Source organism: Podarcis raffonei, chromosome 1 (assembly GCF_027172205.1).
Source record: "Podarcis raffonei isolate rPodRaf1 chromosome 1, rPodRaf1.pri, whole genome shotgun sequence".
NCBI lineage: Eukaryota > Metazoa > Chordata > Lepidosauria > Squamata > Lacertidae > Podarcis > Podarcis raffonei.
Genome location: NC_070602.1, coordinates 75873224 through 75898475, shown reverse-complemented (window position 1 = coordinate 75898475; position 25252 = coordinate 75873224). Strand labels below are relative to the sequence as shown.

Genomic DNA, 25252 nt, shown 5'->3' with positions numbered 1-25252 from the left:
CTGCAAAGGAGAAAGAAAGCAAGTGAAAGGGGGGCGACCACACGTGGGAACGGGGGAAGGAGGGAAGGAGAGGGGGGGGGAGAGCACCTTCGGCACGCTCAGCGCCCTTACCTGTAGACACCAGTGGTGGAACAGAAATGGTGGTTTTTGGTGTTTCTGGAACACAAAAGAGCAAAGTCACATAGGTGGCGGTGGGAGAGGGAAAAGGCGGGCTCCCGTCACGGCTGGGATTTTGGGTTGCCCTGGGAGCCACATGAGGACATGAGGAACAGGTTGCCGGATGACTGAGCCAGACGAGTTTCACCCTTTTTGGAGGGCTGGCTTACGTGGGACCTGGAGGTGGGAATCCCTCTGCCCCTTTGGCAAGAGAGGGCTCCTGAAAGCCTTGTAAGCTGCTGCTGCAGAGCGACCAAGGAGACTTACCCGTGGTAACTGGGACGGTGGTGGTTGCAGGAGTTGTGGTGGCCGGAGTGCTGGGCGTTTCTGTGCTGGTAGGGGGAGCAGTCGTGAGAGTTGTGGCAGTGGGTACTGGAGTGCTGGTGGAAGTGGAGGTAACGGTTGTGGGCGAGGTGGTGGTGGTTGTGGTGGACGGCGTCGGAGGAGACGGTGTGGAGGGGGGCACGGGTGCTGTTGTGGTTGTCGGGGTTGGTATGCTAATCGCAGTGGATTCTGTCGTGGTGGAGGGGGTTGTGGTGGTTAGGATTTTGGGGTGATGCGTAGAGGTGGATGGTGTGGAGGCTGTTGCAGTGGTCTTTGGCGTGTTGGTGGTTGCCGTCTGAGTTGATGCAGTGGTTCTGGATGTGGTGGAGGGAGAGGTGGATGGCGTGGTTTTTGGCGTGCTGCTTGGCGGTCTGGTTGTCGAAGGTGTGGTGCCTGCAAAGGAGAAAGAAAGCAAGTGAAAGGGGGGCGACCACACGTGGGAACGGGGGAAGGAGGGAAGGAGGGGGGGGGAGAGCACCTTCGGCACGCTCAGCGCCCTTACCTGTAGACACCGGTGGTGGAACAGAAATGGTGGTTTTTGGTGTTTCTGGAACACAAAAGAGCAAAGTCACATAGGTGGCGGTGGGAGAGGGAAAAGGCGGGCTCCCGTCACGGCTGGGATTTTGGGTTGCCCTGGGAGCCACATGAGGACATGAGGAACAGGTTGCCGGATGACTGAGCCAGACGAGTCTTGCCCTTTTTGGAGGGCTGGCTTACGTGGGACCTGGAGGTGGGTATCCCTCTGTCCCTTTGGCAAGAGAGGGCTCCTGTAAGCTGCTGCTGCAGAGTGACCAAGGAGACTTACCCGTGGTAACTGGGACGGTGGTGGTTGCCGGAGTTGTGGTGGCCGGAGTGCTGGGCGTTTCTGTGCTGGTAGGGGGAGCAGTCGTGAGAGTTGTGGCAGTGGGTACTGGAGTGCTGGTGGAAGTGGAGGTAACGGTTGTGGGCGAGGTGGTGGTGGTTGTGGTGGACGGCGTCGGAGGAGACGGTGTGGAGGGGGGCACGGGTGCTGTTGTGGTTGTCGGGGTTGGTGTGCTAGTCGCAGTGGATTCTGTCGTGGTGGAGGGGGTTGTGGTGGTTAGGATTTTGGGGTGATGCGTAGAGGTGGATGGTGTGGAGGCTGTTGCAGTGGTCTTTGGCGTGTTGGTGGTTGCCGTCTGAGTTGATGCAGTGGTTCTGGATGTGGTGGAGGGAGAGGTGGTTGGCGTGGTTTTTGGCGTGCTGCTTGGTGGTCTGGTTGTCGAAGGTGTGGTGCCTGCAAAGGAGAAAGAAAGCAAGTGAAAGGGGGGCGACCACAGGTGGGAACGGGGGAAGGAGGGAAGGAGAGAAGGAGAGCTCCTTTGGCACGCTCAGCGCCCTTACCTGTAGGCACCGGTGGTGGAACAGAAGTGGTGGTTTTTGGTGTTTCTGGAACACAAAAGAGCAAAGTCACATAGGTGGCGGTGGGAGAGGGAAAAGGCGGGCTCCCGTCACGGCTGGGAGTTTGGGTTGCCCTGGGAGCCACACGAGGACATGAGGAACAGGTTGCCGGATGACTGAGCCAGACGAGTCTCGCCCTTTTTGGAGGGCTGGCTTACGTGGGACCTGGAGGTGGGAATCCCTCTGTCCCTTTGGCAAGAGAGGGCTCCTGAAAGCCTTGTAAGCTGCTGCTGCAGAGCGACCAAGGAGACTTACCCGTGGTAACTGGGACGGTGGTGGTTGCAGGAGTTGTGGTGGCCGGAGTGCTGGGCGTTTCTGTGCTGGTAGGGGGAGCAGTCGTGAGAGTTGTGGAAGTGGGTACTGGAGTGCTCGTTTTCCTTAAGGGTTTTGAGGTAACCGGTGTTGTGGAAGGCATGGGTCCTGTCGTGGTTGTTGGGGTGTGTTTGCTTGTTACAGTGGATTCAGTAGTCGCTGTGGAGATTGTGGTCTCTGGCCTCCTTGTTGTTGCCGTTTGTGTTAATGCTGTAGTTCTGGAAGTTGTTGGTACAGAAGTGCTTGCTGTTGAAATAGTTTTCTGTGGAGTCGTAATCATTGTTGTGTGTGTTGTATGTCTTATCGTCGTTGATTCTGTGCTCTTTGTATTTATGGGCGATGTTGCCTTTGGCGAAGTTAATGTTGTGCTGCTGGTGCTTGTTGCTTTTGTTGGCGCAGTCTCTGCAGGATAAGAGATTCCATGAAATAATGTGATAACCTGATCAACCCAGGTTCACTTAACTGTGTCTACTTTGAGAAAACTTAGTTGAATCCATCTTATACAGCATTCTAACGCGACATGGGTTTATTTTCAAAGCAATTTGTCTTAAAACCTGCAATAACCTATTTCCTTTGAGGATATGCTCCTGAAAGTGAAAGCACTACAGCTCAGTGAGTATTGGTAAACTTTATTGTTACTTTTTCTTTTTTCTTTTTGATGTTTCATGTATTCAGTTTTTCTGTATTGTTTCTATTTGTAATTTGAATTATTCTGTGCTGGCATTCATTATTTTAAGGTATATTGTTTCAACTGTTTGTTTTTGCTTTGCCTCGCTAACAGACATACAGGATAAGTTTTGCTTTCTCTGCTTATGTTAATAACAAAATAATAATTTTATTGTTTATACCCTGCACACTGGGCTGGGTTTCCCCATCTACTCTGGGTGGCTTGAAGCACATAAAAAATGGTAAAACATTAGACATTAAAAATTTCCCGGTACAGGGTTGCCTTCTTATGTCTTCTAAACATCAGATAGTTGCTTATTTCCTTGACTTATTTCCTGATAGGAGGGCGTTCCACAGGGCTGGCGCCACTACCGAGAAGGCCCTCTGCCTGGTTCCCTGTAACCTTGCTTCTCATAGCGAGGGAACCGCCAGAGGGTCCTCTGAGCTGGATCTCAGTGTCCGGGCTGAACAATCGGGGTGGAAACATTCCTTCAGTTATACTGGGCCGAAGCCGTTTAGGGCTTTAAAGGTCAGCACCAACACTTTTAATTGTGCTCGGAAACGTACTGGGAGCCAGTGAAGATCTTTTAGGACCGGTGTTATATGTTCCCGGCAGCCACTCCCAGTCACCAGTCTAGCTGTCACATTTTGGATTAGTTTAGTTTCCGAGTCACCTTCAAAGGTAGCCCCACATAGAGCTCATCATTGCAGTAGTCCAAGCGGGAGATAACCAGAGCATGTGCCACTCTGGCGAGACAGTCTGCAGGCAGGTAGTATCTCAGCCTGCTTCCTAGATGGAGCTGTTGATGTTTTATGTTGCAGAGAACCAGCAAGTTTTAATTAGGGTTATGAGGCTTATATAGTGTTTCTTTGGGACCATGTTTTAATTAATTATTTAAAATTATTCACCTTTAAATCAATAAAAACCTCCATGGAGTTTATATTGAACAATGTAAAATACTGCTTTTAATACTAATAGAATCAAACATTAAAAACAAATGGTCATAGATATTCTCAAAATATAAAATCAGCTGGCTTGAATGAATATATGAAATAAAGTTACAAGTTAATTTGGGGGGGGGGTGTTATTCAACTAAGGTTTACTCAGAGCAGACTTACTGCAATTAATAAGCATGGCTACGTTAGGTCTGTAAATTTCATTTTGCTTCCTCCTTAGCTGATTACTTTAGCTGATAATCATCCTGTATGTCTTTTTAGGCTTTCCTAAACAAAGATATTTTAAACAGGTACAGAAAACAGTACAGCACAATAATTTTAGTGGGCAGGAGTTCCAGAGAATATGTACTACCACAATGAAGGATTCATCACAAGCTGAAAGGAAGTGTTAGGTGGCACTTGTAAAACCATCATTTTGACAGATCAAATTTGTCAAATGGGTCACATGTGCTAAGGCAATCCTTTAAGTAAACTAGTCTAGTCCAAAGTTCCTGAGGTTTTTATACACTACAGTAGTACTTCGGGTTACATACGCTTCAGGTTACATACGCTTCAGGTTACAGACTCTGCTAACCCAGAAATAGTACCTCAGGTTAAGAACTTTCTTCAGGATGAGAACAGAAATCATGCTCTGGCGGTGCGGCGGCAGCAGGAGGCCCCATTAGCTAAAGTGGTGCTTCAGGTTAAGAACAGTTTCAGGTTAAGAACGGACCTCTGGAACGAATTAAGTACTTAACCCGAGGTACCACTGTATTAATAATATCTTGACCTGGTAGCAAATCAACAACCCGTGCTGATCTCTTCATAGGAGCATAATATGTTGACAGGGTCTCACTCCTGACAGCTATCAAGCTTCACCCTTCAGCACCAGCTGTGCTTTCTGGACCAAGTACAAGGGAAGCCCCTAGGGAAGTAACCCTATCTCAAATGTATCCATTCCTGAGATGCTGTGGTCCATCTATCCAGGTTCAGAAAGGGTTGTAGCCATCTGAAGCTGATAAAAGGCACTCACAGCCACCTAGGCCACCAGTGACAAAGTTGGATCCAGAAGCACCCCTAAAATTGTGTACTTGCTCCTCCTGAGGGAGTATAGCCCCATCCAGGGCATGCATTTGGACTATTTATCAGACATGGGGAACACTCACCTGCAGAGACTCCATCTTGCCAGTTCAACTTTGGGAGCAAATTGTTAATAGCTAGACAAGGAAACCAATTACATGTGGTGGGGGAGAGGATAAGCCCTCGCTTCCCAGATGTCTTCAAGCAGTGCCTGGATAGCCATCTGTTGGAGGTAATCAGCAAGAAACCAAAACGGATAATAGAACTGACCTGTTGTTGTTACTTTGACTTGCGGTCTTGTAACAGGGTGAGGGTGAGCTACAAAGCAGAAGTGGGAAAATACATTTCAATTAAGGAGTGCCAACAATCCACACAGCATTCATATTTTAATGAGACTAAAATACATGATTAATCAAGGTCTCATTGAATAATTATTATTCACAGAGACAGCACTGAAACCATTTCTTTATTGTGCGGTTAATGGAATCTAAATGTGTGAGATTGGGATTCTGAGTAACATATTGGTAACATTTATTATTGATAGCATACCATGAGGCATCTTGGCTATTTAATTGTACAACCCCTCAAAAGTGGCTCATTGGTTTAAATATCATCTTGTTTTCCACGACTAATTTCAGAAACCTCTTCAAGAGGAAGGTAATGTCAAAGTATTTTAAGATTTCCCATTGGCAACTATGCAAAGACAGACAGATGTGATCCATTTATTTATTTTGATTTAGTATCACTTTTCTGTAAACATAGGGTTGTTGAGATGTAACATGACATGTTATGTGAATGGGCCTTGAGCTCATATGCTCCACCCTCCTCTTGTGCCTTCTTTCATGGAAAAAACATAGTTTGCAATTCCACTTCAAACTCGAATTATAAAACAGCTATAAACAGTCCTGAACATGTCTAAAGGTAAAGGGACCCCTGACCAGTCGTGACCGGCTCTGGGGTTGCAGCGCTCATCTCACTTTACTGGCCGAGGGAGCCAGTGTACAGCTTCCGGGTCATGTGGCCAGCATGACAAAGCCGCTTCTGGCGAACCAGAGCAGCGCACGGAAACGCCATTTGCCTTTCCGCCGGAGTGGTACCTATTTATCTACTTGCACTTTGATGTGCTTTTGAACTGCTAGGTTGGCAGGAGCAGGGACCGAGCAACGGGAGCTCACCCCATCATGGGGATTCGAACCGCCAACCTTCTGATCAGCAAGTCCTAGGCTCTGTGGTTTAACCCACAGCGCCACCTGCGTCCCTTCCTGAACATGAACACAGAAGTAAATCCTACTGAATTCATTGGGAATTGCTCCATGGTACATGAGGATATGACTGTGGCCTCAGTTACTATCTCATGTAAAGAAAATATAGATGGCAAGTGTGATTCTTGTGACTATAATGACTGCTGAATCTAAACAAAATAAAAAAATTCATTCCAGTAGCACCTTAGAGACCAACTAAGTTTGTTATTGGTATGAGCTTTCGTGTGCATGCACACTTCTGACTACGGCAGACCAACATGGCTACCTACCTGTATGCTGAATCTAAATGTAAGATGCTTTTGGCACCTTGGAAACAGTAGCATATAACAATATGTTGGGACATACTGAATTATGCACAACTTGTTACACAAACTCATTTCCCCCCATCCTGATTGCAGGATGGATGATAACATACATAGCTATCCAAATTGTGCAGGAATAACAAGGACTGCATGTGGCGAATGTTCATTCACATCCAAAATAGACCCAGCAGTGAAAGTCTCATTCCCCTCACAGATCACGCTTGTGGGATCAGCATACCTGTGTTTTATGTTCTTTGTTATCATTGGGCAATACTGGAAAATGGACTTGTTGCTTTCAGTGCACAAGAGTGTAACTTATATACCTGTAAGTAGCATGTGTTAAACTCTTATATTCACCTGTTTTCGGAGATGCTGTGGTCTGTGTTGGAGCTATGGAAAAGAGAAGAAGTGTGAGCATAATGTAGAATATAAAATTGAGGAGCTTCTGAGTTTTGAGAACACCAGTATATTTCATTCATATAGTCAAGTATTATTATTTTTTAATCAAAGGGTTCAATGTTCTGGAAACATCAGAATTCTTGCTTGTTCAATTAACACACACCATTCCCAAGTGGTACACTGCCGAGCAGGGGGGGAGGAAACATTCCAACCATTTTCAGGGAGGAAGTAAAACAGCTCACTTTGGTTTTAGGAATGGAGGAAGGGGGGGTACTTGGGGCCATTTATTGTGGAGCAATGGCAACTCCTTTCTCTTGACACCCCAACTTTCAATGCTTAAAAACATTGCTTGTTGTGCCTGAATCAGAGCTTTTGGGTACCATTTTCCTCAGAATGCATCTGAAATAAAACTGGCAGTGTGAAACTAGTGTCACAAGAAACACAAAGAAGCAGAGAATAGGGATGTAAGAAGAGGAGGAGAGAAGTGGTCAAACACTGGGCTCATTTTTTAAAAAAAAGCAAATGGAAGGGTGGAAGCACAATTTGGCCTTGGGATTGCCTAATATATAAAATCTGGATATCTGCAGCCCTGTCTCTCCTCCATGATTACATACTAAATAGGCAACAACATGCAAAATCACTTTATTCACAAATTTTCTGCAGTGCGCAGCTTTTGATTTTTTTTTTTTTTTGCACAAAGTGCACATAACCCTGTGTGTGTTTGGCTCATTACTCTATATATCTGTGAATTATTTTGCCCATATGAATATATCCCATTTCTATTCTTTCTTCGAGAAACATTAAAAAAAGTAAACATTACAACTGCCAAAGGCTGTAAATTAATTCACTATGAAAGGTACCAGACTGAATCAATACTTCATATGAGAACATGTAGATGATGTCTGGCTCTTTGGGCTGTGGTCTCTGCAGAGTCTAAATAACAAAATTCTTAGTTCCATACATATTTGCAAATGACAAGGTGTTAACACATGATGAGTAACACACAACTAATGATTTGAGGATCACAATCATGTGCATATAGTAGATGGGGATAAGCATTCTCGTCCATGTAACAGGATTGATATGAGCATGCATCTCCATCCATATTGTGAAGTATTGATGAGGACTGCATGTGTGAGATGTTCATCCTCATACACTATGCACTGATCACCTGCTGATTCTAACCATAGCTGTCAACTTTACCCTTTTTTAAGGGAAAATCCTATTGGGAATAAGGGAATTTCCCTTTAAAAAAGGGAAACGTTGACAGCTATGATTCTATCTTAGGAAAGGGTGGTTCCTGTAAATAAACCTGATTTCCCCAAAATGGATTTTATTTGATGGATCAACATATCTCTGTCTTCTGTTCACCATCATAATCATCACCACTATTATTATGATGCAATACAGGCAAACTGATTGTTTCCTACCACTATGCAGACTTTACATTCAACTCAGTGTCATATATTTCAAAATACATGTTTTAAAATCTTATACTCACTTGTTGTTGGTGATGGGGTAGTTGGAGAAAGTGAACCTGGTGGAAAGACAATTTTTTATTTTATTTATTTGTTTCCTACAATTTATATATAGTCAACTCAACTTATGTGGGGGTTGCGTTCCAGCAAAAGTGTGTAAAAGCCAGTCGTGTATAGCAAAAAATAAAATAAAAACCCTCCAAATGCTCTCCTAAGGCCTCTCACACAGTCTCCAATGATCACTGCACCTCCAAATTGGGTGGGGTGGGGTGGTGGTATTGCCAATGTCCTCCCCTCCAGATGCCTGCCCTGCCCCTTTTTTCAGTGATGCGTATTCACACACGTTAAATTTGTGCAGGTTGCAAGTCGACTGTACTGCTTGAATTAATTGAATTAATTTTATAATGAAATGATTTTAGAATGTTGTATTATTTTACTGTTGTTAGCCGCTCTGAGCCCGGCTTCGGCTGGGGAGGGCAGGATATAAATAAAATTTATTATTATTATTATTATTATTATTATTATTATTATTATTATTATTGATTGTAAGGAGGGTGGGGGACTAAGCCATTTAAAAGAAGAATAACACCATAAAATTATCAATAAAACCAGTTTTTAAAAGCTAAAATAGTAAGTATAAAACTGTGAGTGCAATGTAGCAGTGAGTATAAACTGGAATATGCAATGTTTTATAAAATCAAAGGGGTCGAGTGTTTTACGAACACCAGTACATCATGTAAATAATTCTGATTCCCCCCAGTGGATTTTATTTGATAGATCATCATATCTGTGTCTTCTGTTCATCATCATAATCACCATTATTGTTATGCAATACTGGCAAATGGATCATTTCTCATCCCTATACAAAATAGACATTATATTCAGTGTTACATACTTTGAAATATACATTTCAAAATCTTATACTCACTTGTGGTTGGTAATGGAGGAGTTGGGGAAACTGGACCTGGTGAAAAGACAAATGTGAGTTACAGTTGTACAACAGAAAAGCCTATATATAAATATAGACTTTTACATATTTAGTTTTCTTGCATGGAAGCAACATTTGTGTAGAAAAATTACTGAATGTTAAGTGACTCTAATTTGTTGATGGTGTTGTGATGCTAACCACTGCTATATTATTATTATTATTATTATTATTATTATTATTATTATTATTATTTCAGCTATATACTTTTTCCATAATGAGGATTTGCTGCAAATAATATATTTTCCCTCCGATTTCAATAGTAAAAGTACAACTCTGCATATGAAGAAGTAATCTAGAATTCCAGGATTCAAGTAATATGAGAAGTTTTAATTTATTGTGGTATAGTGATTAGAGTGTGGGACTAGGATATGCAAGACCAGGATGTTCTAATCTTAGCTAATTATGATTTTACTACTTTTTCATCAACCACTGTATACACATCCTTCCTGAATCACCTAAACTTTAGACTCTAGTAGACATAGTACAGTACATAGTACAGTACATTTCTTAAAGTTAAGAACAAACAAATGAATAAGTGAAGATAATGCAATGGCAGCTTTAAGAGGTCCTCTGGTTAAATAAGAGTCTTAAATAAGACAGTTAAATAAGAGTGTAATCCTATATATATTATCCACATTAGGGAAAAAGTCCCAATGAAATCAGTAAACATGCAAAGGATTTCACTATAAATGATGCTTCTTAAAATAGGAAATGTTGGAAGCAAGGAATTTGAAAGTGGACTTTTTAACCTACCGCTACAAGGCACACATTTTTTCTCCTTAGGATTATAGTAGTCATGCTCTGAACAGTTGTAACAGCCTAGGAGCAAAGAAGAAATATTGTTCATCATGCATATAGTAAAAGTTTTAGGTAAACACTAGTCTCAGAAAAAGGTTTCAGAAAGAAGAATTCCCGTAATGTATAAGACAGACTTAGAGAACCAGCTATAAACCCACATTTCCAATCATGAATTCAGGCCTATTATTTCCTACGAATTATTTTGTAAAAGATTTACAAAAGCATTTTGCCTACTTACTACTAGTTTCCTATTAATAATATCTAGCACACACTGGTGGAGGAAGAGGAGTGCAGGGGGAGTGCACTGCCCCTGGCAGTGCGATCCCGGTAGGGTGCCATCGCGGCTGCCCCCCCTGTGCTGAGCGCTATGCCCCTGCAGGCGGTGTGCCCTGCCTCCAGGACACGCACCATGCCCCTGCGGGTAGCGCGTCATGCCCCCCGGGATACACGCCAGCCCCGACCCTGCCTGCTCTCCACCCCGCCCCCCCAGTGCCGAAGCATGAAGCTCCGCCACTGCTAGCACAGTTTCTGTTTTATAAAAGTAGGGGGGAAATACCTTCGATATTTATTTCTCTGAAGGTTAGTAGCTGGTATGGACATTTACAGGGGCGATAATGCCAGGTGCAATTCAGTTCATTAACAAAGTTATGATAGGTGCCATCCATGGCATTCTTCTTGTGGCTGTTGAAATAGTCACAGTAGACAGCTAAAGAGATGAGAAAGTGATTGTTATTCAATCTATCCACTTACATTTCCTAAAGGAAAAAATAGCACACTGGAGAAGCATTGCATTGTTTTCCCCTGTGGCAAACTCATTTAAAGATGGAAGCATCTAGTGAAAGATCTTTATTATCTGTTTCTTATGTTATACTTGATTTCATCCTTGAAGGTTGTGGCCATATTCTCACTCTGGCTCAGTTTGCATGCAACAGTCGCAACTAAGCCAAACCATAGTTTAGCACAAATGTGCAAGGGTGCAGTTTCCTGAAGAGGAGTTCACTACTGTTTTTTTCTTTCTTCTGTCCTGCTGCTGCTGTCAAGCCAGCCATGCTCTGGCTTAGGATGTTGTCTGAGCCCAGGCTTGTGGTCTCCAGACAAACCCTGAATTGTAAACCAAGGACAAAAATCCTTGGTTACAACATGGTGAAACAAGCCATGAGCCTGAATTTTGATGGCATGCAAAGCCACACCACGGCTTACCTCACAGCAGCACTGGAGGAAGGCCTAACCAGCTGTGAATTCCTTTCCAGAAATCTGCATGCTCACACATTTGCATTAAGCCATGATCTGGCTTAGGTTTACATGCAAACTGGGTCATTGAATGCTTCCATACATGGGGTATATTGGTGCTTCAGTGTTGAGGAAATCTAGAAGAGCAAGGCTTCTTTACATAAATGAAGAATGTCTTGGCCATGTCTTTGGCAGTGGACCAGATGGATTTGGCTGTACTTTGACTTGAGATGTAAAGAAATCTGTGTAGAATCCAGTTTTTCGTCATGTGCCAAGACTGGATTTAAAACTTCCTAGCTCCAGGGATTCTGTCCCAAATCTGATTGTCCACTGATAAATTTCTGCATGTGAAATGCTGCACTGAGAAACTGGCATGATTGAAGGGGTAGGCTTCATATGCTTCATTGTTGCACAATTGCGCACATAATGTGCTAATAATTTACCTGTGGCTGCAGCTGCACCTAGAAAACATTAAAGGCACTCCTACATCTGCACTGTGCAAGAGAGGCTTGACAGAGAGGACAAGCTGCTTGTAGTGGTGGCAGCTGGCCACAATTATTGATCTTCTCATTGAGTCGACTTCAGAGGGTGGATATGGTTCATGAAAACACTGCTCTAAAAATATAATGCCTCCTGCTCCATAGTTTTAGCAGTCAGCAAACTTAATAGGTATTATCCAGTTCTGAATATTATTAACATATAGAAGTATCAATGCATTTTAAGAAACCCAGCCCACTTTAAAAGAGGCATTGTTAAGAAACTTACGGCAGAAGTCTGGGGTTCTCCAGTCAACACAGACGCCAGCTTCTAAGCATGCTTTTGCATACACTGCAACAGCATCACACATGCACTCACAGTCCCCTCCTGTGTCACAGCCACATGAATCCCGGACACAAGCTTCATAATAAGGCCTGCGGTACACCTGGGGCAGGGAAAGAACAATGAAGCCAAACCAGAAAGTTGGTGTTAATTAAAAGTTCATCCTTACATTTTCAGTGGGACCAAACAAGCAATATCCACTAATCAAACCACACATGCACTTTACAGTATCATCTGCTGTATGGACAGAGAATGATATTTGGCCCAGCAAATTTCCCTTCCAAAGGAACCAATGGGAAGAAAATGTAAAACAAAGAAAGATGAGAACACTGGCATTGCTGGGGAAGAACAGCGCCCCCACCCTAGATCCACCATAGCCAATACAAGACTGAGAGGGCTTGGCTATGGTGCTTCCTAGGCTACAAATTCTCCTCTCCCACCACAGTTGGTTTGCTCTACCAGGCTGCAACCCTATGCACACTTACCAGGGAATAAGGCTCATTGAACTCATTGGCGCTTACTTCTATGTGGAGACATGTATAAGACTGCACTGTTCATTTCAATCACATCATGAAATCACTGCTGGATTTTTCTCTGTGATTCTCTGTGTTGTTTTAACTGCTGATCTTTTATTATTGTAATATTTTAACAGTTTAGGCTGCAATTCAGACCCCCACCTTATGCTGGGTTCAGGGCTGGTGATGGATTGAGTGGAAGCATCTCTCTGTGGGCTTCCACTGGCTCAGCCAGACTTCTCCCACCTGATGCCAATAGAGTGACACTCATGACACTCCATTGATGGAGACCTCCTTCTTCCACTGCCTTCATTGGGGTGGGCGGGGGAGGCCCACCAGTAGTATCTCTGCTGGCCAAGCCAAAATGGGGCATTCTGAGGGTGGGGCTCATGGTCAGCATTAGGCCTGATCTGTGCACAATTGCGCTGGCGATTCGTCCCAATCTACCTCCCCACCTCCACTGTAAAGGAAGGATTTTTTTTTTGAAAGGAGTAGATAAATACATAATTAAATACATCAATTCAAAACAATAAAAAGGCAGCTGGCATTTGGAAGCATGCACAGGTGGAAATGTTAGCACTTGAAGAGGCAATGTTACTATCTTAAAGCATAGGATAAACTTTTACCTTGCTGTGGCAGGAAGCAAATACTTGACTGTTGATAATGGAGCACTTCTTTTCTGCCCATGCTTTGCGATAGGGGTTGTTACTGCATGGATCAGCCACAAAGAACACATCCCCACAAAGGGGATTCTCTTTCCAGGAATTCACAAACTCCAGTTCATTGGATGCCACATATCTGCTTCGAGTTTCAAAGTCATCTCTTATATTCCCATTGTAATTACCACATAAACCACAGAGGTGATCCTAGATTAGAGTAAAATAAAAATAAAAGTTATGGACGTCAGAACAAAACATAAAAAGGGAACCTTTTAAAATGTAAATGAGCCATGTGAGTGGATGATATTCATATTGAGTGGATGACCAGTGATGGTGGAGCCGAGTGGAGAGAAAGGATCTGTTTAGTCCTTTCTTTGACAACTCTTCTGTTTAAAATTATCCCCTGCATTGCTTTCCCATTTGTAGGGGAGATATATGTATATGAGTTCCCCCACATCTCTTCTTCTCTTAGAAAAGCAGCTGGAGTATGATTTTGAGCAGAAAAACACCCGACAAAGAAATAGTCCCACCTCCAGTTTCCTGCTCAATCTGACGTGGCCCACAGTCACTTTGCCTTGTAAAAAAAATATGAAAAGTGGAACTGCAAAGAGTGTCTGTCTTATCATTTCTCTGCGGAGACTAGCCTGTGATAAATCTTCCTCATAAATTTCTCCTTACAACAAATTTTGGCACTGCAACTTCCCATTCAGCTTTATTCGCCTTTCCCAAGAAAGGCAAGGAAACAACGGATTAGGAATTGGCTTCACATTGCATGCCCAGTTGTGTGGAGTGTGCTGCCCAGTGTTGGGGGCAGCCATGTTAAATAAGACACAGGACATTGGCATTGGGTTGAAATAGGCCACAGCTTTACTGATTATAGATGTAAGCAGGTTTCGGTGAAGGCACTGAGTATGTATCTAAGATCAACCATCCAATTGGTTGATAATGAGGTGGGTCGACCCTAAAAAGAAGGTTGCCCCCCGACGTACATTAGAGTGTGATGCTCCCTCCAGGGCTGCCCCTGTGTGGGCTCCCGGGCAGCAATACTTCTTCCTACACCCTTTTAGGAGGGTACCCAAATGCTAAAAGAGCCAGACTCAATGACTTATCTGCCCAAGTTGTTTCATTTCCTATGAGACAGGTGAAAAACCGGCAGACAGACCAATTAGCCAGCAGGGAAAAATTCCTCCCTGGCCCCAAATAGGGTTACTGAGCATTCCATAGCAAGCTGCTCACACAATCCAACCCACTCACCTTTAGGCAGAACCACCATGTAATACGGTGGGAGGGTGCGAAATCCAGTATCATCAAAAGAGCCCAGAGTCCAAGCACCATTCCCTTTTATAGGGAAAAGGCAGAGCTGGTTTGGGCCAGGTCACTGCCTCCACCTGACTTACAAGCCTTGACATGATTGACTCACATCACAGGCCTCTTTCACATCATGCAACAGTAGAAGTTCTAATGTCCCCTTCTGGCTGCAAGAATGAACAAGTCCCCTAGCTCCCCACTGTCTGCGCTGCAGCTGCGCCGGTCAGCAAAGGGCCACCCCTGAAGCCCCATGGTAAGAGGTTATTTATTACCTTTGCTCCTCTGAATATTTTGATGAATATGTTCATGTGCCTGTTCCAGACAAGGGACATGTCATATTTGCCAGGGATTGCAATCTCAATAATCAAGTGGAGGGCATTCTCTTCTATAAAGAACTCTGTCATAGGATTCCAACCAGAGACAGTGTATGTTCTGTCTGCCAAAGTGATTGTCAGATTCTGCAAGGAAAATAACATGTGACTAGAAAAGCTATCTAACAGAATTTCTGTAGACTTTTGCAAAGAATGAGTCGTTTACTTGTGTGCAATGTAATTTGGTCTATGTTTTAGCAGCTCTATGGGAGGAGCCTAATCAATCTTTTTTTAACAAAAGAGACTTGCAAACAATTCAAGACTGCAATACAGTACACACAGACACTTCTAGGGTGCTGTCTACAACTTTGCTGCTCTTCCTTCAGAAAGGTAATCACCCAAGACTCATTAAACATCTCCATTCCTCACCCCCTTTGGTTTAGCCTTTGGCTACAAAAGAGTGAACAGTTCACAATATTATTATTTTTAATTTATTCTTTTTAAATTTGCATACCGCCCTCCATCTGTAGATCTCAGGGTGGTTCACAGCATAAAATTTACCAACATGGTGGGAGGAGATCTTAGTGAACACCTGCTGTATAACAATCTAGCCCTCTTCTCTCTTCTCCAGAGCCCATCCCAGTCATGCCCTTAACTGAAATGATATTATCTTGCAAAAATATTTAATGTTTTTAGTGGAAAGAGTTTGTAAACTTTTATTTATTTAGAAAAATTATAAACCTCTTCCCCCAAAAGATACACCAAGCAGTGCACAAGTACAAGCAGTGTACAAGGCGAATGGTCATGTCTGCCTTTGAGGAATTTACCCACAATTCCCTATTACACATAGGGAATGAGTATAAAACTAGAATGATTCTGTTATAAGACAGTTCTCTCTGGGTCTTTGCAATCTATAGTTTAATACACATAGGATAAAATCCCACCTATAGTGAAGTATCCAGTTAGTGTCTCCATAAGTTAGGTGTACACAGGGCTGGCCCAATATATTTTGCCGTCTGAAACAAAAGACAAAATGTATCCCTTCCCTCCCAGGTAACTGTCTTGGCAGTTGAATTTTACTTTAATTCTGGAAATGGAGCATGGTTCTATATTGCACCCCAAAGAAACCAAAATCTGCTGCCTTAGGTAGCTGCCACACTCTGCCTAATGATAGAGTTGGCCAGGCCCTGCTTCTTCAGACTGGAAAATGTGAATCTCAGGCCCAACAGCTGTATGTTAGTTTATAATGCCTTGATACTAGAGGATGGCAGAGTGCTGGGATGACAAGAGTGATCAATCAGTTTCCTTGGAGGGTGTTAGGAAATTATTTCCAATGTGGTACAGATGAGTAAATATCACATAACAACAACATTTCATCCTTACCCCAAGGTGGATCTTGATTGCTCTGGAACATGTGATCCCGGTATTTCCACAGACAACATTTTCAGTCACTATTTTGAAATGATGGGGAGAGCCACCCATGCCACAACCGTCCTGGGTAGAGAAGTACAGTCAGATAACCATTAGATAGCAACATGTATGTGAGGATTTAAAATACAGAGCATGGGCAGGATTATTGGATAACTCAGAATCAGAAACCCTTGCTGATCTACTGCAAACTACCCAGAGATCTACCAGTAGATTCTGATCTACTTTTTGCAGAGAAGATCTGGTTACACTTCAAACCCTGAAGCTGAATTTAGGGAACAAAGGCCATATGAGTCCATCTACTTCCTATTTTTAAGATTATAGTTGTAAAATATTTGAGACCAATTTTTTTTCTACCTTAAGACACTCTTTGAACTGTAAGCCTTGATTTGAAGTGCCATATTGATTCAAATATGCTTATACTGATCATTAGCATCATGGCATGTAAGCGCAGTCAAAGTGATATTACCATAGCTAGTATGTATTCACAGTTGCCATCAAACACAAAACGTTGTCCATCAAATGTGGTGATATGGCCTTCCCCATAGAGACTGCATGTTGAAGAGCATCTGGAATTTTGGATGCATTTCCATTTTCCTCTTGTGCAGGTGCTGATGAGGAACAAGAAACTTGTCATAAAGCCTTCAAATGCAAATAAAGGTAGCACAATATCGGGTAAGCATTATTCCTTGATGCCTTCATGTGATGTTACCTTAGATTTCCCAAAGTCCCATATTCAGTTTAGCTATGTTTCAGGCCAGCTGGCACAAGCAATGTATGTAATAGAATTATGTGGATGCTCAGATGTGATGTTTTCTAAGCTCATTAACTACCATTTGAATAGCATACTTGCATGGTATAGCCAAAGGGATGAAAGCAAAAAAATCTTACCAGGACTTGCATTCAGTGTGAATCTCCTCTCCTTTTGCATATGAGATGCCACCATATTCACAGGGACACTCATCAGGTGGCACACATGTACCATCTAGCTTTTCATATAGTCCAGCAGCACAAACACAGCCTGATTCACACTTGCTGGGGACCTGGAAAACATCAGCCAATCTCAAACTCAGACTTTGAGATATGCGAAGTCCAGCCCAACACCAGCCAACTATAAGGTTGCTCTTAGCCAATGGCCCTTCAGATGTGGCTGGACACCCATCTCCCAACACACCAGCAAGCATAGCCACGAGTCAAATATGATGGGATCTGTAGTCTAGCAAATTCTGAAGGGCACCAGGTTCTCCTGCTCAATGCTGTTATGCAGCAACCATAAATAAGTATGTGAGTGATGGGATGAGAATAGAAAGGTGAGAACAAAATTGTGGTGTTTTCTAAGTCATTATCATATGACTGGGAGAACATTTAAAGGAAATCTGCATGTATATAAAGTATTTAGGATAAAGTTGTGATTTGTATTATACAGATATTGTGAAGGATAACAGCTAAGTCTAAAAGTGAGGTACATATTGGGAGCTGGCCTAATGAGGTCAACAGTGCAATCATATGTATGCCTAAACAGGCGTATGTCTGATTGAATTTAATGGCACTTACTCTGAGATCAGTAGGTAAGGGGTTGCATTCTAAGAGCCTGAGCCAGAATTTTCCTGCCCATGTTTGAGTTCTACAGGTGGACTATGGTGGCCCTCAGGTTCCAGGTCTGCCTTTCACTCACTGAGCTTCTACTGCAGTGTGTGGCCGAAAGGAGGTGGGAAAAGTTTTCCCCATCTTCCTTGCTTATGGTGAGAAGCTTGCAGTCCCCAAAGTGAGAGATTCCACAGCCCCACCACCAATTCAAGTTATCAACTGGGGGAAAATTCTGGTCTCCCACACTTCTGGAAACATCATTGTAATAACCCTTAAGGAGCCACCAGATTGTGGAGGCTGGAATTCAAACCAGCACTAAGCCTGGAGTGATGTCTCCCTGCCTCCCAGAATGGCATAAAGGTAGTTGTGAAATTCCTGTTATTTTTTTCTATTTATGCCTATTATCTCATACAAAAAAATTGGTTATACACTGTTTTCACTGTTCTGTGTTAGTTTTGTTACACTATGAGTGTTTCAATACATGGTTTTAATTTCATAGCAAAGAATGAGAGCATTTGGCAAATTAAGTACTACAAATTATTGCATGCTGATGATAATCACAATGATTATATATATATATTAATTTTGATTTTATTCTGTGCACCGCCCTAAGACCTCTTGGTATAGGGCGGTATATAAATTCAATAAATAATAATGATGACGGTAGCAAAAGTATTGAACTTACACATGCAATTCCAGTAGCCAGCATTTGGCAGGTTGGTGCACAGGCAGCTCCATATTTGCTTTCTGAAGGTGCTGAGCATGAAATATATTTTTTGGGAGGCTTGCAGTTTTCTAGGAAAAAGAAAATAAGATGCTTGTGAAATGATGTTTCTGCAACATTTGGAAAGCATGTGCTTTTCAAAAGAAAGGGTAAAGAGATCCATACCTGCAGGGTCAGCAGGTTTGCCAGTACAACTCAGATTCCCATTAATGCAATAGCTAGAATAGAAAAATGAACATTAGAATACACTAAGGGAATGTATGAGATCAAGTATGTCTGAGCTGGAATACCTTCCAAAAGAGTTTATCAGGTTTTCTCTTTGGGCTGGCATTCAGCAATTAGGAGTTCAACAGATGTGGAATAAAACAGATTTAATACTGGCTATTATTGATTTATTATTAAAAATCGTTATCTGGCCCAAATCCTTGGGAAGAAGCAGGATAAAACTTAAGTAAGCAAGCAAGTAAATAAAATATCAATTATATGGTAAATGCTATACAGAATGTAGATGCGACATGACAATGACAGTTAGATGGAAATAACAAAGATGGCAATGGAGTGGATGGGGATTAGTAAAGGGTTAATAAAAGGTAAGAGGTAAGATATTTCAGTCTACCTCCTTAATTGGTTCCACAAGTGTGCTCCAAATACCTCCCATGCTAATAATTCGTTACATTTATAACCCACCATGATAGAACTTGAGGGTGCAGTCTCCCATAAAGACACTGAAGAGGCCTAGCCCGACTTAGATGCAGCAAGGTCGTTCTGCCATGTACCTTTAGACCAGAGATCAAAGACTATACCCTTGGACTTCGTTGTGCTATTCATATTTCAGATATGTAGGCCTATGCCTACAACATACCTCTTCAAAATGGGACGAGAATGGGAGATAATTAAGTGGGTTTTAATTACCGTATTTTTTGCACCATAACACTCACTTTTTTCCTCCTAGAAAGTAAGGGGAAATGTCTGTGCGTGTTATGGAGGGAATGCCTGCGGGTGGCGGGGGGGATCTGCTGCAGTCATGAGCAGAGGATCCATCGTTCCCCTTCCTTCCCTCCTCCATGGTTACAAAGCACGGATCCACATGGATCCTCAGGATTTTTGCATTGGGCTACTCCAAACTCACTGTCAGATCACATGTCTGTGGCCACAGCATGAACCACAAAAATCATATATCCACTATTTTGTTTAGAATATTTTTTTTCTTGTTTTCCTCCTCTAAAAACTACGTGCGTGTTATGGTCTGGTGCGTGTTATAGAGCGAAAAATACGGTATTTTACATTTCCTTTTTCTCTTAAAGCTCAGAAATATCTTTGATGGAATTTGTTTTATTTTCAACAGGATATTGAGTGTTCCTTTCTCAACTCCATAAACATTATGGGTCTGTTTAATTTATGTCGCCCCACTCCCTTACAATGCCATTTGTTGAAGAGATTTTGCCTCCCTCTCCCACTCGCCATACTTTTATAATGCCCTTTAATACTTTTAATTCCTTTCAGGGTGTTTGACATACACAAACAACACTGCAACCATAACATTTCTGAAATACCGCCCCACCACCACCACCATTGCCAGTGTTTACTTTTCCTGCAAGACCATGCATTTGAGGAAACACCAATGTGCTAACAGAGCCAATGCAAAATCCTCATTTGCTGTAGCCCATGCTTACCAGTTAATTCCACCAATTATGGTCGACTGATCAGCATGAATGAACTTCCTGTCTTTCAAGTAGCAAGGGCACTGGGATTTACGGACGCACTCATTTTTGTGATTGAGATAGGTGCCTTTTGGACAATTGCAGCCATCAATAGGGATGTCAGTGGGGTGGCACTCTAGGCCTCGATGGGAGAGGGACAGGCATGTCCGGTCACAGGCTTGAGTGTTGTAGCTGAATGTCTGATTTCCAGTACAAGAAATGGCTGTCAGTAGAAAAAAGTATAGTACAATTAGGTTTTTGCTTTCAGCTGGTGAGATATTCTTCCCCCTTCATACTTCTGTCTCATGCGGAGAACAGTTGGCAGTTCAGTGAAGCAAGCTACCGGAAGTCTCTGGGAGGGACAAAATCTTATTCCTCTTTTACTAGTTAGACTACTGATGGTGCAGTAGCTAGAAGGTCTGCAGAAAGTTCTCAGAGGACAACAAAACATGCTTAACTCTGCACTGGTTCCAACGATCAGCCAGGTACTCTCTTCCTTAAATAGTGCTTACGTGAGCAGCGTAATGAGGGGAAATTTCACAGTTCGCTAGAGTAGACCACCTGTGTGATTGACTTTAAGCATATGGAATTAAATGTCCCTGTTTCTTGTTTTATGAGGGGGGACTATATTTATTATATGGGTTAGGTCAGACACAAGGTCCCTAAGTGAATGTTTCCTTCCCTGAGCACAATAAGTAAGGATGTATGTTATATTCAGGATCATTTGTGTGCATGGGCTCTCAGTTATCTAAATGCAATCATTTAAAAAAGTCCTGCCATTTATCATGGAGCAGTGTTCAAGTCAGGGCTGCAGCCAACTTTAGTTTGCTGGGGCTAGATCTCAAAAACCCCCAAGAAATCTGACATCACAATAAGATAGTTCATTGATGGAAATGTCAGCATCGGCATATGTCTGGACTCTGAAGCAATACAGAGGTATCGCGGGTTAAGTACTTAATTCGTTCCAGAGGTCTGTTCTTAACCTGAAACTGTTCTTAACCTGAAGCACCACTTTAACTAATGGGGCCTCCTGCTGCTGCCGCGCCTCCAGAGCACGATTTCTGTTCTCATCCTGAAGCAAAGTTCTTAACCTGAAGCACTATTTCTGGGTTAGCGGAGTCTGTAACCTGAAGTGTATGTAACTTGAGGTACCACTGTAGTAATACAGGGGGGGTATCCCTATAAGTATCAGTTGGAGACTACTTACTGCAGTTGTCTACTGTACTCCGCCAGTTCCCAAGAAACAGTCCCATTGAAGCACACACACGGGCGTATGATCCCAGAGCGGAACAAATATAGGGAAAGGTTTCCTCATAGTTGCAGGCTTGGTATATACATCTCTGAAAACAAAGAGGCAGGATATGTTTTGTTAATAAGCAATCAGAACTGCTGACTGTAGATCATGAAATGGTTTGTCAGTGCATGTACATCACTTGATTGTATTGAAAAGTATTGGAACTGAGATTATATAAAAGTGCTATCTTTGGTGATCTGGGTCAGCTCTTTCACACAGCCCTATTCTGAGAAGGCAGTTAAAGTCCCTCCAGACTGGTGTTCCATTGTGCATGTGTTCTGCAACATTTGTGGTGGATTTATTCTGTTTTAGTTTACATATTTACGTTCTTTATTTTGGTCCAAAGACCCACAAAAGCATTTTCAAAAGCAAAATAAAACAGAAATACAGGGAAAGGATTCCATGGCAGTCACTATGTCTTATGCAGAGCATGTAGTTTTCTATTTCTTATTAAAAGCCTCCTCGACTGGTCTTTCACCATCTTTTTGGGCTACGATATTGCCTTTAAATCCTGCGGCAGAGGTAATGGGATATTTCATACAGTGATCTTCGCTCTTGATCTTATGTAATCTGTGGAATGTTTGCATCTGGAATCTACTATGGCCATGATTTTCAGTGACCATCATATTTCACGAATCTGTCTGTACCTAACTATTGCCAATTATTCACCAAAGCCAGACTAAATGTATTTCCATCAAAAGTACTAAATGGCAGACTGTCTGGCATACCCTATCAGAACTTACTCTGCTCATGTTCTCAGGGTGTCGACTCTATGAACCATATCCTACTACACTATGAGCCGTTCAAACAAGCCAGGGATCAGTTAATTAAACCTCTATTGGTAAACTTAACTGGAAAATCAAAAGCCATCTATCTTAAGTACCTCCTTGGAGATATGTCAAATGATACTACCCTGGCCATGGCTAAGTTCCTCTTGGAAGTAAATAAGTTCATTCTGCAATGCTTCCCCAGTGCTACCACATTATTTATGTCCAGAAGGGTTACTGCACAACAAAAGTGGGACAAACAAAAACCAGAATATTTCTGATATAAAAAGTTACAGGATTTCAGCTGGAAGTCATTTTGGCAGTGGGGGGGGGGAATACAACTTTTTCTGATGTTTACAAACTTTGTAATTACCTGGGACTCAGTTATACAGCTGCAAATAAATGTTTGAAGTGTGCTGTAAAGTGCAATATACAAATGTGCAACTAGATGGCAGCAGTGAGCTATGCCAAATTCAATGTATTTTTCAAAACTTTTTTTAAAAAAGCATTTTCACATCTAGTTCACATCTGAACATCTAGTTGCTGTCTTCTGAACATTTTACAGAAACCCCTACCTTATAAAATGGAACAGGATTCACCACAGAATGACATTTCTCAAATACTGTTTCTTTCTTGATAAGAACAGAGCAATGGGTCTCGGCACACATTTCTAGACAAAAAGATACAACCAAAGGTATTAGGCAAGTTCATTTATTCCCAAGCTAATGTTAAAAGATGTGAACAAATAAGGGGGGAGATAAAACAAGTCCTGTGGTGCAGTGGGTCAGTGTGCCTGGCTGTTAACCAGAAGGTTGGTGGCTTGAGCTCGTTCAGAAACAGCTGTAGGAAGGATTCCAGCATTGCAGGGCATTGGGCTACTAGATGACCCTTGACATTCATTCCAACTCTACAATTCTATGATTCTATGAATAATAGCCAGTGGCTATACCGATAGCCCCCTGCCAACCTAGCAGTTCGAAAGCACGTCAAAGTGCAAGTAGATAAATAGGTACTGCTCCGGCAAGAAGGTAAACGGCGTTTCTGTGCGCTGCTCTGGTTCTCCAGAAGCAGCTTAGTCATGCTGGCCACATGACCTGGAAGGTGTATGCCGGCTCCCTTGGCCAATAAAGCGAGATGAGCACCGCAACCCCAGAGTCGGTCACGACTGGACCTAATGGTCAGGGGTCCCTTTACCTTTACCTTATACCAATAGCCAATTTTATGGCCGACCTGAATACTTGTGACAAATGCTGTTATTTTGTTATTCTTTTCATGGACATCCAAGAAGTAAAGTGAATCTCATTTGTCATCTTCCTTTGACAATGATTATAGAATGTGTACATTATAAAACACAAATGGCTCTTGGCTGCCTCTTTCACGCTCATCAATCTGAGAGGCACCCTCAAGGATACAGCCCACAGTGACTTTTTAAATGATGCAGCATTAATGTTCCCCTTTCACATTTAGCATTTGTTGATAATGCCTCCTTCCCAGAGCACCACTTCTCTGATCTCCAAAGCAGCTCAGGGAGATGCGAATAGGTAAAACAAAAAGCTGTGGGGGTTCCTGTTCACAATTACTCCCTCTGTCCCTCATAGACTGAAAGCAAGACAAAAATTCTACAGCTCATTTTCAGAATCCTACCATGGCCTTGAATGTATTTAATATTTAAAATGCTCAAATAAATAGAATAAAAGAGAGCGCAAACAAAAGCAGACCATGTCACTTACTGTTTAGTTGACTCATAGAACAAGGATCTGTATCTCTTTCTATGGCAGGGGGGCAATTTCCTGATCTCCAAGAATCCACAAAGAGAGGAGCTGTTCCTTCAATAATATCCATGCTGGTCATGAAGTCATCTGTGGTTTCTCCATTGTAGTTACCACACAGCCCTAGTAACATGGAAAGAGATGTGCAGAATAAAAAGCTAGGTGCATTTTTCTACAGTAACACTGAAAAGTCTCTTGTTAATTCTATGGCAGGCCTGTGAATTATACCAGTACTATATATGCCTAATATAGGTAGCAATGTGAAAGCCACAGGTTTCCTCTCCATAAAGTATCTGTAGGCCCTGGAGCAAAGAAGTTCTGGTCTGCCCAAAAAGGCTGCATTGAATTGTAGAAGCTAAAACATTTTTAACAGTCTGCTTGAATCTCTGAACTAGTTTCCACCAAAGTGCAGAGGCGTTACTATAATTGTGATTATTAAGATTTCTTACCCTCTGGTCACCATGAGGTCCCAGGGTGAGTTACAATTTAAAATACAATATCAAAAACAATTAAAAATAATATAGTGGTTCTCCACCCCTTACTAGTGTGGTAGACAAGTGAATGACATCTTTGACCTTTGCTGTCCCCCAGAGGTCAAGTATAATCTAGTATGGAGTGGTCACAATTTGAAGGTGTCCCCAGGCTATGCTAGATCTCATCTCACAAACTATTTCCACATCAGATCTGGAATAGTTCAACAGAAACCAGGTACTTTACCTCGGGTATTGTCTTTGAACTGAAGTCCAACTTTAATATAAACTTGAAACACTGGACTAACTTGAATTACCAGCTCCAGCCCAAAGGTTGTATACATTTGAATGTGAGTAGATGACTGTCTGAAGATGATGATGTCTCCTAAAGAAATGAGATAATTGAAAAGATGTTGACTCTGTTTTATCTATTTAAGTTATTAAATATATTACATATATTGATACGTTTACTTCTTTGTTTCTACTATTCAAGTTGAATAGTTTGTGTTATATAAATATTACATTTTTTTGTTATTTCGATAGGAGGAATG

General features: G+C 42.3%; 1 protein-coding gene across 1 annotated transcript in view; it reads right to left on the bottom strand.

Annotated features, from left to right (window-relative positions):
• MUC6 (mucin 6, oligomeric mucus/gel-forming) overlaps positions 1-25252 on the bottom strand; it is a 52898-nt gene that overhangs the window by 11828 nt on the left and 15818 nt on the right. Inside the window, exons 16-40 of the mRNA XM_053377625.1 lie at positions 24949-25086; positions 24193-24354; positions 23038-23132; positions 21609-21741; positions 20375-20624; positions 18867-18919; positions 18663-18772; positions 17282-17433; positions 16860-17001; positions 16346-16456; positions 14924-15109; positions 13311-13550; positions 12116-12272; positions 10677-10826; positions 10076-10141; positions 9263-9298; positions 8358-8393; positions 6815-6847; positions 5164-5211; positions 2155-2613; positions 1843-1887; positions 1286-1735; positions 983-1027; positions 424-873; positions 112-156 (exon numbers count right to left, since the gene is read on the bottom strand). Of these exons, the coding sequence (XP_053233600.1) occupies positions 112-156; positions 424-873; positions 983-1027; positions 1286-1735; positions 1843-1887; positions 2155-2613; positions 5164-5211; positions 6815-6847; positions 8358-8393; positions 9263-9298; positions 10076-10141; positions 10677-10826; positions 12116-12272; positions 13311-13550; positions 14924-15109; positions 16346-16456; positions 16860-17001; positions 17282-17433; positions 18663-18772; positions 18867-18919; positions 20375-20624; positions 21609-21741; positions 23038-23132; positions 24193-24354; positions 24949-25086 (3792 nt within the window). The remainder of the gene's footprint in view (positions 1-111; positions 157-423; positions 874-982; positions 1028-1285; positions 1736-1842; positions 1888-2154; positions 2614-5163; positions 5212-6814; positions 6848-8357; positions 8394-9262; positions 9299-10075; positions 10142-10676; positions 10827-12115; positions 12273-13310; positions 13551-14923; positions 15110-16345; positions 16457-16859; positions 17002-17281; positions 17434-18662; positions 18773-18866; positions 18920-20374; positions 20625-21608; positions 21742-23037; positions 23133-24192; positions 24355-24948; positions 25087-25252) is intronic.